The sequence below is a fragment of the Glycine soja genome, chromosome 5 (assembly GCF_004193775.1).
Source record: "Glycine soja cultivar W05 chromosome 5, ASM419377v2, whole genome shotgun sequence".
Taxonomy (NCBI): Eukaryota; Viridiplantae; Streptophyta; class Magnoliopsida; order Fabales; family Fabaceae; genus Glycine; species Glycine soja.
In genome coordinates, this window is record NC_041006.1 from 16,726,014 (window position 1) to 16,744,771 (window position 18,758).

At 37.8% G+C, this 18,758-nt stretch overlaps 1 protein-coding gene and 1 pseudogene across 1 annotated transcript; both read left to right on the forward strand.

Moving 5' to 3' along the window:
- The first annotated feature begins 6,806 nt into the window (after positions 1 to 6,806).
- LOC114411178 lies at positions 6,807 to 8,620 on the forward strand (annotated as a pseudogene).
- A 5,255-nt stretch (positions 8,621 to 13,875) lies between these two features.
- On the forward strand, positions 13,876 to 15,487 carry LOC114411179. Its single transcript, XM_028374936.1, has 3 exons — positions 13,876 to 14,694; positions 15,036 to 15,334; positions 15,478 to 15,487. Exons 1-3 carry the CDS (start codon positions 13,876 to 13,878, stop codon positions 15,485 to 15,487), a joined length of 1,128 nt encoding a protein of 375 aa, XP_028230737.1.
- Positions 15,488 to 18,758: the final 3,271 nt, after the last annotated feature.

Sequence of the window (18,758 nt, forward strand, 5' to 3'; positions counted from 1 at the left end):
TCAGATTTCAAAGCTCATTTAGAGCACAAAATTTCGTGCTCTTCTCTCCCTCTCCCTTCATTCATCTCCTTCTTCCTCCAAGCTCTTATCCATGGCCTCCTATGGTGGTGAGCTTCTTCTAGACTCATCTTCTCATTGAAGTGGAGTCTCCTCTCTCTCTTCCTTTCTCCATTCCGCTTCCATTCATCTTCCAAGAAGCAAAGGAATCCATTGATGAAGAAGATCCTAGGCCTACAAGCTCCAATGGAGCTTGCATCAACTTTCAACCTTCCTATGTATGTTGACCTCACTAGGCTTGTTTACCACACTTTTAGAAGTTAAATATTCACTTAGGATCAAAATTTAAGCCAGCAATTCAATCACCAAAACTCAAATTCACAATAGACACAAGCATAAGGGAACCTAAAAGATCAAGAAAAGGTTCACAATCAAAGACTCTCTAAGAATTTTGCATGAACATGTTAAGGACTAATTAACTTGCAAGATTTGAATCAAAATTAAAATGATAGGCTAAGAATTGCAAGAACACATGAACAAATGTATCTAGAATTCAATCAACAAAATCAACATTGAACACAAACTTAGAACATAATGTGACAATTATTATGACTAAACATGACTCTAAGACAACATGAATGAAGTGATATACACTTAGATTTTTGTGTTTTCTTTTCTAATCAATATTTTACAAGAAAATTGAGATCTAAAGGTTCAACACAAGAAGATTATGACTAAAAAATAATAGAACCTAAAATAAACAAAAAAACATGATTCAAGAGTAAATCTATAAATTTTGAACCATAGAAATGCAAGAACATGTGTAGATCTAAGATTTAATCGGTTTCTTTTTTTGAATTTACTCTAAACAGTACCAAACCACAAGATAATGGAGGAGATACATGGAGAAGAAGACGAAGAATAAGGAATTAAAGTGAATTGACCAAACAAAAAGATATAGGAAGCAAAAGAACATCACCTAGATGAAAATGCTCTTGATACCACATGATGTAGCTCCATGTGGAGCTTGTAGGCCTTGGATCTTCTTCATTAATGGAGTCATTTGCTTCTTGAAGATCAATGTTAGTGGAATGAAAAAGGAGGAAAGGTGATTGGAGATGCCACTTCAAGGAGAAGATGAGTCAAGAACAAGCTCACCACCATAGGAAGTCATGGATAAGAGCTTGAAGGTAGGAGAAGATGAGTGGAGGGAGAAGGAGAGAAGGAGCACAAAATTTTATGCCTCAAATGAGGTCTGAACTTTGAAGTGTAATTCTCAAATGATCGAAGTTCAAAAAATGCACACACAAGAACTTTATTTATAGCCTAAGTGTCACACAAAATTGGAGGGAAATTTGAATTTCTATTCAAATTTCACTTGAATTTGAATTTGAATTGGTGGAGCCAAATTTGGAGCCAAAATTTCACTAATTATGATTAGTGAATTTTAGTTACGGTTTAGCCCACTAATCCAAGATCAAGTCCAAGATTCTCCACTAAGTGTGCTTAGGTGTCATGAGGCATGTAAAACATGAAGGACATGCACAAAGTGTGACTATATGATGTTGCCATGGGGTGTAGCAAGAAAATGCTCACCTCACCATGACTTTTCACCACCAGGGTGAGCCCATTACTATTTAGGGAGGCATTGACTTAGGCCCAACCAAAATCCACCATGGCCAAGTCAGGCGCCTCATCAACACGAACCGGGTTGCGGCCTTATTCAATATTCAGCTCCATACCCACGACCCACCCTTCCCTAGCTTACCTTCCACACCCCCTTCCCTTCGTCCCCTCCTCACCAAATACTCCAACCTTTTTCAAACTCCGACAACCCTCCCTCCTCCCCGACCAACAGACCACTCCATCCACCTCGAGCCCAATTCGAAACCAGTTAACGTCCACCCCTATAGATACCCCTATTCCCAGAAGCGAGAGATTGAACGGCAAGTCGACGACATGCTTCGTCGTCAACTCATACGCCCCAGCCGTAGCCCATACTCTAGTCCGGTGCTCCTTGTCAAGAAAAAGGATGGGACGTGGCGGTTCTGCGTGGATTACCGCGCACTGAACTCAATCACAGTTAAGGATAGATTCTCACTTCCAACCATAGACGAGCTCCTTGATGAGTTGGGAAATTCTTCTTGGTTCTCGAAAATGGACCTCGCGCAGGGCTTTCATCAGATTCGCATGGAGGAGCATGACATTTCCAAGACCGCTTTCAGAACACACCAAGGCCACTACGAATATGTCGTGATGCCATTCGGCCTCTGCAATGCGCCATCCACTTTCCAGGCCACAATGAATGAGCTATTTCGCCCATTCATACGCAAATTCGTGCTCGTCTTTTTCGACGATATATTGGTTTACAATCGTGATTTCCAAGCCCACATCAATCATCTGGAATGCGTTTTCAGGACCTTGCAATAGGGGCAATTCCATTTGAAACCTTCCAAATGCATTTTCGGCCAAAGGCGCATTGAGTACCTCGACCATTTCGTCTCTTCTCAGGGAGTGGAACCAGACCCATCCAAAATTAAAGCTATGTTGCAATGGCCTCCTCCATCCACACCCAAACAGTTACGTAGGTTCCTCGATTTAACAGGGTTCTACCGGAGATTTGTCCACCGCTATGCACAAATAGCGGAGCCATTGACCCAGCTCCTGCGCAAGGATAACTTTAAATGGACACCCGAGGCCCAAGAAGTCTTCGTCAAACTCAAAGAGGCCATGACTGCCACACCCGTGTTGGCTTTGCTGGATTTCATCATTCCTTTTATTATCGAGACTGATGCCTCTGGGTCCGGTATGGGGGCTGTTTTAATGCAAAGGGGCCACCCCATTGCTTACTTTAGCAAGCAATTCTGCCCCAAGCTCCTTTGCTCTTCCACCTACATTCGTGAGCTTCACACCATTACCACTGCTGTGAAATGTTGGCGTCAATATCTCCTGGGCCATGCTTTCGTGATACTCACTGACCATAAGAGTCTTCGTGAATTGATGACTCAGCCAGTACAAACCCCAGAACAACACGTATACCTGGCCAAGCTTCTAGGCTACAATTACTCAATCCAGTATAAGGCAGGACATAATAACGTGGTGGTGGATGCTTTCTCGCGTCTTCAAGAACCAGAGCAAACAGCAGAATACTTCCAAATCTTCTCCATGCCTCACCCGAAATTCCTTGATGAGCTGAAAAAGGAATTATCGGGATCAGAGGAATTCAAAACTCTCATGCTTCAGGTCCGCAATGAACCTTCGAAAAACCCATATTTTGAAATAAGAGACAACCTATTGCTTTTTCAGGGGTGAATTTGGATTAATCAGGGCAATCTTTTCATTCCTCTTTTATTGGAAGAATACCACAAATCTCCACTTGGTGGTCACATGGGGCTAGCTAAGACTCTCGGCCGCCTCCAGCAAAGCTTTTTTTGGGAAAACATGCGCCGCGATACTCTGGACTTCATCAAACAATGTCCTGATTGCCTTCAGACTAAGTACAATACGAAGAAACCGGTAGGGCTTCTCCAGCCAATTCCACCACCATCTCGGCCATGGAAGGATTTGGCCCTCGATTTCATCACTGGTTTACCAATTTCGAACGGAGCTACGGTCATCATGACGGTGGTTGACAAATTCTCCAAGGGTGGTCACTTCGGAACTCTGCCATCCCATTTCACAGCTCACATGGCGGCCCACCTGTTTATTGACCTCGTCTGCAAGCTTCACGGTTTCCCTCAGAGTTTAATCTCCGATCGTGACCCCATTTTTCTAAGAAAATTCTAGCGGGAGCTTTTCAAATTAAGTGGGACCAAGCTGCGCATGAGCACAACTTATCATCCCCAAAGCGACGGGCAATCCAAGGTGCTCAATCGCGTCGTTGAACAATATCTCCGCAGTTTTGTTCACGACAAGCCGACGAACTAGCACAAATTCCTGAGTCTAGCAGAGTGGTGCTACAACACTTCACGCCATTCTGCTACGGGAGTAACCCCATACGAGGTCACCTATGGTAAACCCCTACCGGCAATCCCTGACTATATTCCGGGGACATCTGATGTCGAGGCTGTGGATTTCCTCCTCACTTCACGGTAGGACATGTTCACAACTCTTCGACGAAAGCTTGAACGATCACAAGCTCGAATGAAAGATCACGTTGATTGTCACCGTCGAGAGGCCGTTTTTCAGGTAGGGGACTGGGTCTATGTAAAATTACGTCCTTACCGCCAAACAAAAGTCGCCAATAAGTTCTAGAAACTCGGGAACGCTTTTACGACCCTTATCAAATTACTGAAGTGATTGGCAAGGTGGCTTATCGCCTGGCTTTACCACCAACGGCCAAGATCCACCCCGTGTTTCATATCTCGAAGCTTAAGCCCCATCACGGCCCCATCGTGAAGGAACAATCCCTTCCTCCATCCTCTTGGGCCAACAACCCCGTAGTGGCTCCACTTGCCATCCTGGACCACAAATGGACCGATCAAGATCCCCTATAACTCTCGGTTCTAGTCCAATGGGCAGGACTGCAGCCCGAAGATGCCACCTGGGAACGTTGGATTGATCTTCAAGACATCTATCACCTTGAGGACAAGGTGCTTCCGGAAGGGATAGGAGATGATAGAGGAGCAGCAACCCGACCCAAGCGTACCATGAAGAGGCCCACCAATTGGGAAGAATATATCCACTAATGAATACTGCACCAGCTTAGTTACCAGAAAGGGCAATTTTGGAAATTTACCTTCAGAGTAGTGCCTTCCTCATTGTGCTTGCTTTATCTCGCACGAATCGCAGCTTCGTGATTCTTGTCTCCCGAAGATCACAACTGAATTTTATCCTGTTTACTGTTTTCCAGCATTGTTAGCATTTGTGTTTTTTTTTGAAATATTATAAATAGATGTAATGAATCAAGAGGAAGGCAATGCGAATTTTCGATATTCTACCTCTCACTCTTTGCTTTTGGAGGTTGATTCCTGTCCTCTAATTCAGGAATATCTTTACCCTTATCAGTGACGGTGAGAGGAAACAGACGACAGAAGAGAGAAAGGAGTGGGAGAAGAAAGAAAGAAGTTTTTTTAATTTTTAAAAGTTAAGGATGCATGCTTACATTAAATTTATAAAAAGAATTTATAAAAAGAAAGCAAGTGATTGATTTTTTTTTAATTTTTGATGTTGATTAATAATGTATTCATACTAAAAAAAATGATATGAGTGTATTACCAAACCCTAATATATATAATAGATAGTAGATATAATAGATTATTATATATAAAATCTGTACAATGGTCTCCACATGTGAGAATCTGCATTTTTTTTTTACTTTCTTTTTAAACTTAAACACTTTACTTTTTTCTCTCTCTCTTTTTTTACTTCAAAGATCGTTTATTGCACAGGACTATAAAACAGGTGAAGAAAAACGTGGTGATCGGTTCTCGAAATATCCCTAAATGGTCTCCACATGTGAGAATCTGCATTTTTTTTTTACTTTCTTTTTAAACTTAAACACTTTACATTTTTTTCTCTCTCTTTTTTTACTTCAAAGATCGTTTATTGCACAGGACTATAAAACAGGTGAAGAAAAACGTGGTGATCGGTTCTCGAAATATCCCTAAAACCTTGACGTAATGTCGTATTGTTAAAAAGAAAAACTAGGCAGAAAAGAACACGCCAAACACGAGAGCAGAGTAATGATCAATTTGTCTTGATGGAAGTTGAGTAATGCATTTTTTTTAACACTTACAAAATTCAGCTTCAACACGGGGGTTAATGTAAAGTTTTAGGTATTATATTATTTAATAATCAATTGGCTACGCTTACTTGTATAAGTATTATATATAACAATATATATATATATATATATATATATATATATATATATATATATATATATATATATATATATAACCAATAAAATATAACAAAATTATTAACGTGTATAATAATTATTTCAAAAATGAATATAAAAATATTTAGAATTAGAAATATTTTTCCCCAAATCCTACAATTTAAAACCAAAGGATACAGTATTTTAAAAATATAATCACTAGTGGAAATTTTGGGAAGGTTAAATTGTTTTTTTTTCTCTAATTTAATTTTTAATTCAATTTAGTTATATTTTTTTTTGCTTTAATTAGATTCTTTAATTTTTAAATTTGATTTAATTTAATCTTAGAACTAATAGTGTCAGAAAAAACATTCATCATACTAACATTATCTCACTAATTTTTTCTAATACCGTTAATTCACTTATATTTAATGTGAATCCAAAATAAATTAAAAAAAAAACAAATCAAAACTTAAAAAATAAATCAGAAGATAGGACAAAACTAATTTAACCTTATCGGGAATGACCGAATTACCATGTCTGACGTCTCAATTATTATGCAAAAAATGCATTCTACATGTGTCGGTCAACTGTTGCATTGGCTCATAGCCATAACAGGCTCAGCCTACAAAGGAAAGAATCTCCCAGAAACCACACCAATCCAAAACTATTTAATTTCATCCAACCAATTAATACAACCATATTATATACGCTCAGATATTACGGAATCAAAAGATTCCCATGTCAACCACAAACCAATTGCTTTTTTATTTTTCAAAAGAAAACAATTGATCACAAATTGTTAACCGTCGAGCTTTATTTCGAGTCACATTATTAAACATTTACCACTAATGGGGTTACGCGACGACCCGAATGCGATCACTCAATCTTTTTTTGTCCCAAATCAGAAATTTCCTAATATATATATATATATATAAATGAATCTCTATCCCCTTCTCCTTCATTCTATGCAATGAAATAATAACGGTGTGATGCGCTTCAACAATTAGGGGGACCACAAGGTAGATTAGAGTTAGCATTTAAACAAAATTAAGAAGGGGAAGTGAATTATTCGTTCTTTTGCAAATTAGTGTGGGATCCAAAATTCTTGATATTATCTGCATAATCAACGGTGGATGCATTTTTCTTTTCCTTTTTCTTTGTTTTGATTTCAGATTCTTCCATCTAGAATTGAAAAAAAGAAGGTGGGTCTTATTTCAAATTGGCTTGTTTGCTGCAGTGGCCACTCCAAAGCAGATTAGAGAACTGATGCAGGTCGTAGGCCTCACAAATGATGAAGTGAAAAGCCATTTGCAAGTGAGAGTTTATTTAGATTGTTTAGATAAATTTCACCTTAAATATTTAGTTTTTTATATAAAAAATTTAAATAAGAAAAACAATTGAAATGAATTTAGTTTTTTTCCTTAAAGTTAGTGAATATAATGTTACCTCACCCAAACCATTCTGTCAAAACTTTGATATACAAAAATGACCCACATACCATCTAATTGGTTACACACACAATCTCTCTTCTTAGCACAATACCAGTTTTGCCACCGTAAAAGATCCTCGCATCTGATGCTTAGCCCCCTCCAACCACCCACTATTTAGCCTCTTGAATATTGTCCAAATAGTGAAGCCTTAATATATATATATATATATATTAGAACAGACAGTCTCAACCACTTCCAATAATTGGAGATCAACAATTTCAACACCCCTTATATGCACCAAACTTCTGCATATTGCATAGATCCCTTTTCATAGTATCACCCTCAACCATTTGTTGTAAAAAATATTCTATAAAAAATTAGTCATTATCAAAAAGTTAGTGAATATTTCCCCCAATAATTAAGTAAAAAAAAAAAAATTCAACTTACATACTTTATCTTTTATAGGACTCTAGAGTTTAACTTCTTGGAGAGGACCTAAATTAGCAACCCTTTATCAATTTATTGTCCAGCCATTATTATGTGTCAACGGTTGGACAGCTGTTTAATTTTTACTTTCAAAATCAAAACATTTTATTCTTTTTTTTTTCTTTTCCTTTTTTTACTTCAAAAACCGTACATTGCATGGATTCCAGTGCTAGTTTGAGTAAAAACTCTCCATTTACTGAAAAATATCCGGTAGGAGAGAGAAAGAAACATACACTCTGTGGGACCAATAAATGGAGAGAGCCCCAATCCCTTTTATTTGTAACATTTTTTTCATCCTTTATTACTTTTCTCAATTACTCATGCAAATTTGTGGTTTATTCAGAAGTACAGGCTTCATTGTAAAAGACTCCAAGGTTCTTCAGTTAGTGGCTTATGCAAGATGGTACAAGACAAATGTCGAGACAATAAATCAAAGGGAAACTTGTCACAATCTGGCTCTCCACAAGGTCCTCTCTTCCTAGGAGGGTCTGGAAAAGGTCTTTCAAGCTCCGAATGCAACAACATGGACACAGAAGAAGATAAGCAATCAGATTGCCGCAATTGGAAATGAGGGGTTCACTAGCAACTAGAACCAGAACTGAGGTTTTATGAGCTTCTAAAGTTTTCTGATACATGAGAATAAACATATATCATATGAATACACAAAATTTTACAGCACAAAAATAATAGATCTAACAAATAGAAGGGATCCAATCCAATCATGTTAGAATTATTTGAGAGACTTCTAGAGTTAGCAGTGGAGATTTTACAGGGTTTAAAAGTTCTCTCCCCCTGCTTTTAAGAGGTTTCTGCTATGTCGGTATAGATTGTTGGTAGGTGTAGTTTTAATTTAATAAAGAATCAAGATAATGGTTCACTCACATTTTGTCTACTTAGCTTCCATTAAAAAGATATAGTTAATTACAAATATAAATATAGTAATTTTATTTCATCAGCAGTTAAAAATAAATGAACACAATTATATATTATTATTCGCATATGGTTAAGAGAGATATATAGTTACGAAGTTATTATAATATTTAGGTTTAAATATATTTTTCGATCTTGGAATTTAGTATTTTTTTATTTTTTATTTTTGTAAGTTTTTTTTTTGTTTTAATCCATGTCATGTTAACACAGAGTGTCACATATTTAAGTTTCAAATTAAATATTAAAATATGTATATATTTAATAATGTGACACACTTAACATGATCATGTTTTTCTAAATTTTTATCCTGAAAAATGACTTATCATTGGGATGAAAATAAGCTAGGCTGAACAAGGCTTTGGTCAAATTGGTTAGACTTGTTCTTTTTTTTTTTTTTTGGTTGAATGGTTTGGCCTGTTTAAAAAACTCAAGACTTGAGCTTGACGTGTGAGTTATCATAGGGTTTATTTTTAGGTTTGACTTGACCTATTTAAAAGTCTAACTTATTCTATTAGTTTACTTAAAGAACTATTTCATATTAAAGCTTCTATGTAAGTCTAATTTCTCTTTACATTGGACAATAGACTCATAAGCCATTGAGAAAAACTGGGTAAATCAAACTATAATTTATAAAAATTAAAATTGTCGTTACTCAAAGCATGAGACTGTGGAAATAAGCGAACTAAGTTTTGTAAGAGTCATGTCTTATACGTTAATATGATGTAAGTTTATCGCTTTCAAGATAACTTTAGTTTAAAAAAAAAAAACCTATTTTTTAATAAGCTCTCTAATTAAAACAATTTATCACTCAATAAGCTAACGTTTTTTACTCTTTATGGTAAAACAATTATTATTTTGATATATTATACTGATTTTAATATAATAATAATACTAAATAAATGATTATAATTTATATTTATTTAAAATAGGCTGGCCTGTTAGGCTTAAAAGGCTTTTTAAATAGCATAAATCCTAACCTTTTTAATCAAATAGGCTTTTATAAAAGGTAGAGTCTGGTCTATGTTTGAAAAAAGCCTGTCAAGACCTGGGCCTAATGTAGGCGATAGGCTTCTATTGGAGGTCTGAGCATATTTCCATCCCTACTTATCACCATTGTTATTGCAACCACCACCATTACTACACTGTTGTTTGTGGCCACCACCTCCGAAGTTTCCATCACTTGTCATTGTGGCCATAACCACTATTGCCACTATCATTACTAGCAACACCATTATTTTGGCTGCTGAGACCACAACCACCACTACCTCTTTTGTCACTATACAGTATGAGTATCCAACTAGACTGAATACTTGAGAATACCCCTCATTACACCTTTAAAATATTTAAGCATAAAGCATGATCTTTCTAAGTACTCAGGTCTTCGACCAGACCGAATACTTAAGCGTTGTCCTTACCTTGTCACCATAAGGTGATCCTTATAAAAGTACTCAGATATTCTGTAACACCCTGAGATATTATAAGTTATAAATCGATGTTTAATTGTATTTATTGTGTTATTTGACTATATGATAGACTTGAATGAGTTGAAGTATGCCTTGAACTAGTCATGTGTGAATTTCTTGATGTGGAGTTTTGTTGAGCGAAGTTGAAATTATGAGATTTTAGATTTTACCAAAACCTAGTTCAGTGAAATTGCGATATTGGATTCGTCAACCGTTGGATCGTCTTCAAATTTTGTCTGGATCTCTCTAAGATATGTTTCTACAGACTGACAGTTGAGATTTTGAAAATAATAACTTTTGGTCTCCCGTTAAACAAGAATGGCGCGCTAAGCGCAATTCTAACCGAGGGGAATTGTGCTGAGCAGCCCAAAGCTGCGCTAAGCCCAATTCCAACCGAGGGGAATTACGCTGAGCAGCCCAAAGGTGCGCTAAGCGAGCCCTATTGCAGAGGGGGTTGCGCTAAGCCTAAATTCTTGCGCTAAGCACAAGAAGTGGACTTCGGCTTAGCGCGACAGGCTCGCTAAGCGAAAGTTGCAGGTTATAAATACGTCCTCAGCGTGAAAAACACGATTATCACTCTCCTATTCTCCAAAAATGCCACCCAAACCCTAATACCTCATTTTTCACCACCCAAGACCACCGGTGGCTGCCGTAAGCCGCCGTTGCTTGCCGTTGCACCCCCACACCAAGAGGAACACTTTAATTGGAGTGGAATCCTCAGAATCCTCCTCGAAGATTCGATGGAGAAAATCCCTCAATCCTCCATTTCAAAGTTTCTCTGAGGTAATCTTGACTGCTAAGCCTTCTCCTAGCTAGTTTGAGTTCCTCTTAGTGTCTCTTATGTGTTGGGTATTGTAATAGGGTGTTTTTACACTTCCTTTGAAAAACCCTAGAGAATGTGACATTGTAAAAGTTATTTTTTTATAACATTGAGGTTATTTTTTCGGCATTCACTGAACCCCGGTCACATTGGCGTGATCGAAATTTCAAAATGATGTTTCCATTTGTAGAATCCAAAACACCCCTCAGCCCTTTATGTTTTGACACGGGTATTTGACCCCGAATGTTACCTTTGACCTTGTTTTTGAAATTCATACTAAATTCCTTTCGTTTTGGTGTAATAGAGACTTGCATTGGACCGACAAGCGCGAATGAGAGAGAGACCTCTAAGTGACGCAAAGAGGAACCGACGGGGAGCTCACGATAGGTGAGGGGAGTTTATTATAAAATTTACCGTTTTGACACCATAGTTAGGGTCAGGGAACCTAGCTATGAGAATATCTGCCTGTCCCTGTTGCGTGCTGATTTTCTTTCAAGAAAACTATGTTTTTAACTAATGGGATGCGATACATTTGGTATTGATGTGAGTGTTGTTTTCAAGAAAAACTATGTTTTTAACAAATGAGATGTGATATATATATATATATATATATATATATATATATATATATATATATATATATATATATATATATATATATATATATTGTTGATAAATAACATTATTGCTTATTAAACTTGTGTTGTTTGAAGACCTGGGGAGTGTAAACCTCAGGCATGAAAAATATATTAATGCGGAATGCGACTTATTGTTGATGTTGCTATTGGTGACTTTAATTGATATGTGGTGATGTTGATATTTACGATGATATTGATTTGAGATGGCGTTGTTAATGGTTATCATGTCAACATGAATCGATGTTATTATTGATGGTTATGTCAATATGGAATGAGGTTGTTGTGGTTATTGGTGATGTCATTGAAATGGAATGTTGATGATGTTGGAAATGCATTGACAGGTGCATGTTGTGTATGTTCGTGGGGGGGGGGGGGGTGCATTGGCCTTGTCGGATGTCCCTTTTATGGAAAAATAGAGTGGTTAAAGAATCTAAGCATTTCCGAGGGGATGCTTAGGAGCTTTAATTCATCCATGGTCATTGTACTTGATGGTGCCTATGTTCATACGTCGTATGTTGTGTATGTCCATGGGGGGGTGCATTGACCTTGTCGGACGTCCCTTGTGTGGGAAACTAAAGTGGTTAAAGAATCTAAGCATTTCTGAGGGGATGCTTAGGAGCTTTAATTCATCCATGGTCATTGTACTTGATGGTGCCCATGTTTCATACCTCATATGACACGGGAAATAGTATAAACTATGGCAGTATGTACTTTGTACTAAGGGGTGTGTCACCTAGTAGGGAACTCCTTGTGGCCCCAGGTTGATCACCTGGGGGGGGGGGGGAGTTACGATGCACGACTGGGTGGCCTCGTCAAATACTACATGGTTTCCTAAGTGAGGTGTTGTGTAGGCACGCTTAGGGCTATTTCTTTGGTATTGGATACGGTACGTACCGCATTGCATCTGAGAGTTGAGGTCAGGTGCATGCATCATTCTGAGAAGTCTTGATTGGATCCATGGATGGATGATGAATAATTTTTGAATGCGTATGATGAATAATTGTTGAATGTGGGTGTTGAATAATGAATGTTGTGTAAGCTCATGATGTTTGCTTATGTTTTCTTGCCAATTGTGATTATTTGGGTTTAACATTGGTTCTTTTTATAATGAACTCACCCTTGCAATTTTGTATCGTGTGGTTGATATCTGTGATGATCGCGAACCTTGTTTATGGGAGCAGAATGACAGCAGTAGGGTGCAGGCATGAGATTCTGTTGAGGAGTTGCCAAGCCGACGTGATGACGTTGGGATTATTTTGGGGAAAGAGTTGTGTTTTGTTAATCAACTCCTCCATAGTGGTTCATGATTTCTTTTGTTGGATTAAGGATGTAAATCACAGATTTAATTATATCTACGAACTGATTTAATCTTCATTATGTGTATGATGTGTACTAAACTACTATATTAATATTCATGTATTTGGTTAAACATTGGTGCGTGTTTGGGAACATATATATATATATATATATATATATATATATATATATATATATATATATATATATATTTGTGAAATTCAAATTTTCTATGATTTTCATAAGCAAAATAATGGAGTTTTCATAAAAGAAAGGAAAAGAATTTAATTTTTCAGTTATTAGAGTGGTGATATCGTAGCGACGAGGCGGGTCATTACATTAGTTGTATCAGAGCAGGTCGAACCTTTCAGCCAGTGAGTTGTGAGCCTGCAATGTTTTTTTGTGTGTTTTCTGGTTGCCTTGTTGAATGCTTGATGTCTCTTGTTTGCAATTGGATCTTATTCGGTTGTTGTCTTTCCATGTGTTGTAGAAATTTGATTGTTGTAGTCGTAACGTGTTTGGTTTCCTGATGTCAGCTATACCATGAGTTTCAATGTCATGTCGTGAATTATCAGACTGGCCATTTGTATAATTTGTGAAGTACAATGGGATGATATGGCAAGCAATTAGGAAATACAAACGATGGGAAATGAGTGTTAATGTCTCGAGGCATCAACTCTCAAAAGTAACCAAGTAGGAACTTGTGATGGTTGTGATTTTGTGTGGTACTTGGTTGTGTGTATTCTTTCCATGTCTCACTTCCTGGTGTGTATAGGGAGTGATGGCTGGACGGAATGATCATGCTATAGCTGATGCTCTCCAAGCCTTAGCTCAAGCTATAGGATATCCAAATAGGGGAGAAGCTGGTGGAGCTATTGAGTACCAAGGGTTGGACTGCTTCCAACGAAACAATCCCCCTTCATTCAACGGTGGATACAACCCTGATGGTGCTCAGAATTAGATAAGGGAAATTGAGAAGATTTTTCGAGTGATGGCATGTTCGGAAGGGCAAAAAGTTGCTTTTGGTACATACACTCTAGTGGAAGAAGCTGAGTATTGGTGGGAGAATACTTGCCAATGCCTAGATGTTGAAGGTCAAGATGTGACCTGGGATGTCTTCAAGAGGGTATTCTTGGAGAAATACTTTCCTGAGGATGTTAGGAACAAGAAAGAGATGGAGTTCTTAGAGCTCAAGCAGGGAAACATGACTGTAGCTGAGTATGCAGCCAAGTTTGAAGAGTTGGTGTGGTACTTTCCTCATTATCAAGGGAGGGATGGTGAAAGCTCCAAATGTGTGAAGTTTCTGAATGGCTTGCGACCTGAAGTGAAGCAAGCTGTGAATTACCAGGGTGTTCGTCAGTTTCCACTCTTGGTTAACATGTGTCAGATTTGGGATGAAGACTCTCGAGATAGGGCGAACTACTATAGGAGTATAGGTCCGATGAAGAACAAAAAGAATGGACCTGAACATCGGGGAAAGCCGTACTCGAACCCTCTTAAGCAATATGGTAACCGCCCCAACAATCAGAAGATTGTTACTATGGGATTTGCGGGGGGTAGTGGTAGCAAACCTAATACTTTCCCCACTCAGATCACTTGCTACAGATGTAGAAAGCCAGGGCACATCTCCTCAAATTGTCCAGATAAAGATATAAACTATTTTAATTGTAGACAAAAGGGGCATATTCAGAGAGATTGTCCACATCCCAAAAAGGAGCATAATGGTGGAGGTCTGAATTACCAAACTGGACATCCGAGGGCCACGGGAAGAGTCTTTACCCTTAATGGTACTAAAGCTTCGAAATCCAAGGTAAGTGTTTCATAAATGGGATTCCTTTACTTGTACTATTTGATTCCGGTGAAACCCACTCTTTTATATCCCATTTGTGTGTAAGGAAATTTAAGTTACCCGTGTCTTCTTTAAATAGAAATTTGATTGTAGAAACCCCAACTAGTGGTTCTGTGTTAACTTCTAATGTGTGTTTGGACTGTCCTGTGGAAATTTCTAGTAGGACCTTCTTGATTGATCTGATTTGTTTGCCTTTGAGCCAGATTGATGTTATTCTTGGTATGGACTGGTTATCTTCCAACCATGTCTTGTTAAACTATTTTGATAAAACTGTGGCGTTTGATGATTCTGGAGTGAGTAAGGATATGATGTTTATCTCTGCCAACCAAGTTGTGACATCTTTAAAAGAAGATGGTCAAGTGTACATGATCTTGTCTAATCTAGCGACAGAGACAAAGGTTTTCATGGGTGACCTCCCTGTTGTCAAAGAGTTTCTTGAAGTGTTTCCTGAGGATATATCTGGTCTGCCACCCGAGAGAGAGATAGAGTTTTCCATAGACCTAGTACCTGGTGCTGGACCCGTATCTATAGCCCCTTATAGGATGTCTCCTATAGAGTTAACCAAGCTTAAGAAACAGTTAGAGGATTTGTTGGAGAAGCGGTTTGAGACCCAGTGTGTCTCCATGGGGAGCACCAGTGTTTTTAGTGTTGGATCAAGTGGCCTCGGAATAATTAAGAATGGGGTTTGAATTAATTATGAATGTGTCTTGACTAATTAAAAATGACCCTTCTTAATATTTCTAGATTCAATTAGGCTTTTACTACTAAGTTAAGAAAGTAAAGAACAGAAACAATAACTTAACCAAAAGTAAAAGCGGCAATTAAAAGTACACATCGAAAATTAAAGAGTGTAGGGAAGAAGAAGACAAACATAAGATTTATACTGGTTCGACCACAACCCGTGCCTACATCCAGTCCCCAAGCAACCACCAGTTCTTGAGATTTCTTTCAACCTTGTAAAATCCTTTACAAGCCAAAGATCCACAAGGGATGTACCCTCCCTTGTTCTCTTTGAACAACCAAGTGGATGTACCCTCCACTTGAACTGATCCACAAGAGATGTACCCTCTCTTGTTCTCAGTATAACAACCCAAGTAGATGTACCCTCTACTTGTGCCACAAAGGATGTACCCTCCAATGTGTTAAGACAAAGAATTCTTAGGCGGTTAGTCCCTTGAATTCTCTGTGAGGGGGATACAAAAGATATCTCAGGCGGTTAGTCCTTTGAAATCTTTTGTATAAAGGGAAAGGGAAAAAGATATCTCAAGCGGTTAGTCCTTTGAAATCTTTTGTAAGAGACAAAAGATATCTCAGGTGGTTAGTCCTTTGAAATCTTTTGTCAAGAGGGAGAAGGGAAGAAACAAAAGAATTCTCAGGCGGATAGTTCTTTGAATCTTTTGACAAGAGAAAGAAGTGAATGAAGAAAAAGAATAGCACAAGTTTTTGGTCAATGAACTTTTCTTGAAAGAGAAAGTATTGAACAAAAACTTTTAGAGAGATGGAGAGAAATAAATGAAAGAAATCAGTCTTTTTGAATGAAAGAAATCAGTCTTAGTTTTTTTTTGAAATTCATGCCATGGTCACATATTTATAATCATTTGATGACTCAAGTTAAAGTTTGTGACTCTTAGCAATTTCTTTAAAACTAGTCACTTTAAGAGATGTGACTTTTGTGAAAAGTCTTCAGAAACAAGTCACTTTAAGAATTGTGACTTTTGGAAATTTATTTTTCGAAATCAGTCACTGGTAATCGATTACCATTATAGTGTAATCAATTACACATCAAAAGATGTGACTCTTCATGTTTAAATTTGAAAATCAAAACGTTTAGAAACACTGGTAATCGATTACAAGTATTGTGTAATCGATTACACAAGTTTAAAATGATTTGAAAATGTTTTATCACTAGTTGTGACTCTTGAAATTTGAAATCTAATGTTTTAAAATATTGGTAATCGATTACATGATTATGGTAATCGATTACGGCTTTGTAAATCAGTTTTGAAAACAATGCTGGCTACTGGTAATCGATTACTACATTCTGGTAATCGATTACAAGAGAGTAAAACTCTTTGGTAAAAGATTTTGTGAAAAATTCTTGTGCTACTCAATGTTTTGAAAAACTTTTTAGTACTTATCTTGATTAAGTCTTCTCTTGATTCTTGAATCTTGAGTCTTGAATCTTGATCTTAATTGTTCTTGAATCTTGATTCTTGAAACTTGATTGAATCTTGAAACTTGATTATTCTTGAATCTTGATTCTTGAAGCTTTTTGACTCCTGATTCTTTGGAACTTGCCTAACTCTTGATTCTTTGTCATCATCAAAATAATCTTGGAAGTCATTGCTTCCACAGTTAGTGAAGAAGAAAGATGGGACCATGAGGTTGTGTGTAGACTACCGCCAGTTGAATAAGGTGACGGTTAAGAATAAGTACCCTTTTCCTAGAATAGATGACCTTATGGACCAACTGGTAGGAGCTTGTGTGTTCAGTAAGATAGACCTTAGGACAAGTTACCATCAAATTTGAGTGAAGTCTGAGGACATACCTAAGACTGCTTTTAGAACCCGTTATGGTCACTATGAGTATCTAGTCATGCCCTTTGGTGTGACTAATGCTCCAGGTGTGTTTATGGACTACATGAATAGAGTCTTTCACCCTTACCTTGATAGTTTTGTGGTGGTATTCATAGATTATATTTTGGTATACTCCAAGACTAGAGAGGAACATGAAGAATATTTGAGGATTGTGTTGCATACCCTTAGGGACCGACAACTCTATGCTAAGTTGTCCAAGTGTGAGTTTTGGTTAGAGAAAGTTAGTTTTCTAGGGCATGTGATATCTCAAGGGGGCATAGTTGTAGATCCATCTAAGATATAAGCCCTTCTTGAGTGGGAGAGTCCCAAATCTGTTTTTGAGATTAGGAGTTTTCTGGGTTTGGCAGGATACTACCGGAGATTCATAAAAGGTTTCTCCAAGTTAGCTTTACCTTTGACTAAATTGACTCGTAAGGGTCAAGCTTTTGTATGGGACACCCAGTGTGAGCATAGTTTTCAGACCCTTAAGGAAAGACTGACGACCACTCTAGTGCTAGTTTTGCCTAACCCGAGGGAACCCATTGAGGTGTATTCTGATGCATCAAAGATGGGTTTAGGAGGAGTGTTGATGCAAAATGGCCAAGTAGTGGCCTATGCTTCTAGACAACTCAAGACTCCTGAGAGGAATTATCCCACTCATGACCTGAAGTTAGCTGTTGTAGTTTTTGCCCTTAAGATGTGGAGGCATTACCTGTTTGGCTCCAAGTTTGAGGTGTTTAGTGATCATAAGAGCCTTAAGTACTTGTTTAGTCAGAAAGAGCTGAACATGCGTCAAAGGAGATGGTTAGAGTTTCTTAAAGATTATGATTTTGAGCTTAGCTACCATCCCGACAAAGCCAATGTAGTGGCTGACACCTTGAGTAGGAAATCCCTACATATATCGGCCTTGATGGTTAGAGAGATGGATCTCCTAGAACAGTTTAGAGACCTTAGCCTTGCATGTGAGGTTACTCCTAATAGTGTGAGATTTGGAACTTTGAGGATCACTAGTGAGTTACTAGGAGATATCAGGGAAGGCCAAAAGACTGATCCTTTTCTGAGGACCCAGTTAGAAGCTATAAAGTCAGGAAAAGATAGTAGTTTCAAGGTTGTATCAGATGGAGTCTTGAGACTTCAAGATAGGATTTGTGTTCCCAATGTGCCTGGACTTAGGAAGATGATCCTAGAGGAAGGACATAGGAGTAACTTGAGCATACATCTTGGTGCTACCAAGATGTATCAGGATTTGAAGATGATGTTTTAGTGGTCCAACATGAAGATAGAGGTTAGTGAGTTTATGTATGCATGTTTAGTCTGTCAGAAGGCTAAGATAGAACACTAGAGACCTTCCGGGAAGTTACAACCCTTGGAGATACCCCAGTGGAAATGGGACAATATTTCCATGGATTTTGTCGTAGGACTACCTAGAACCCCCAAAGGTTTTGATTC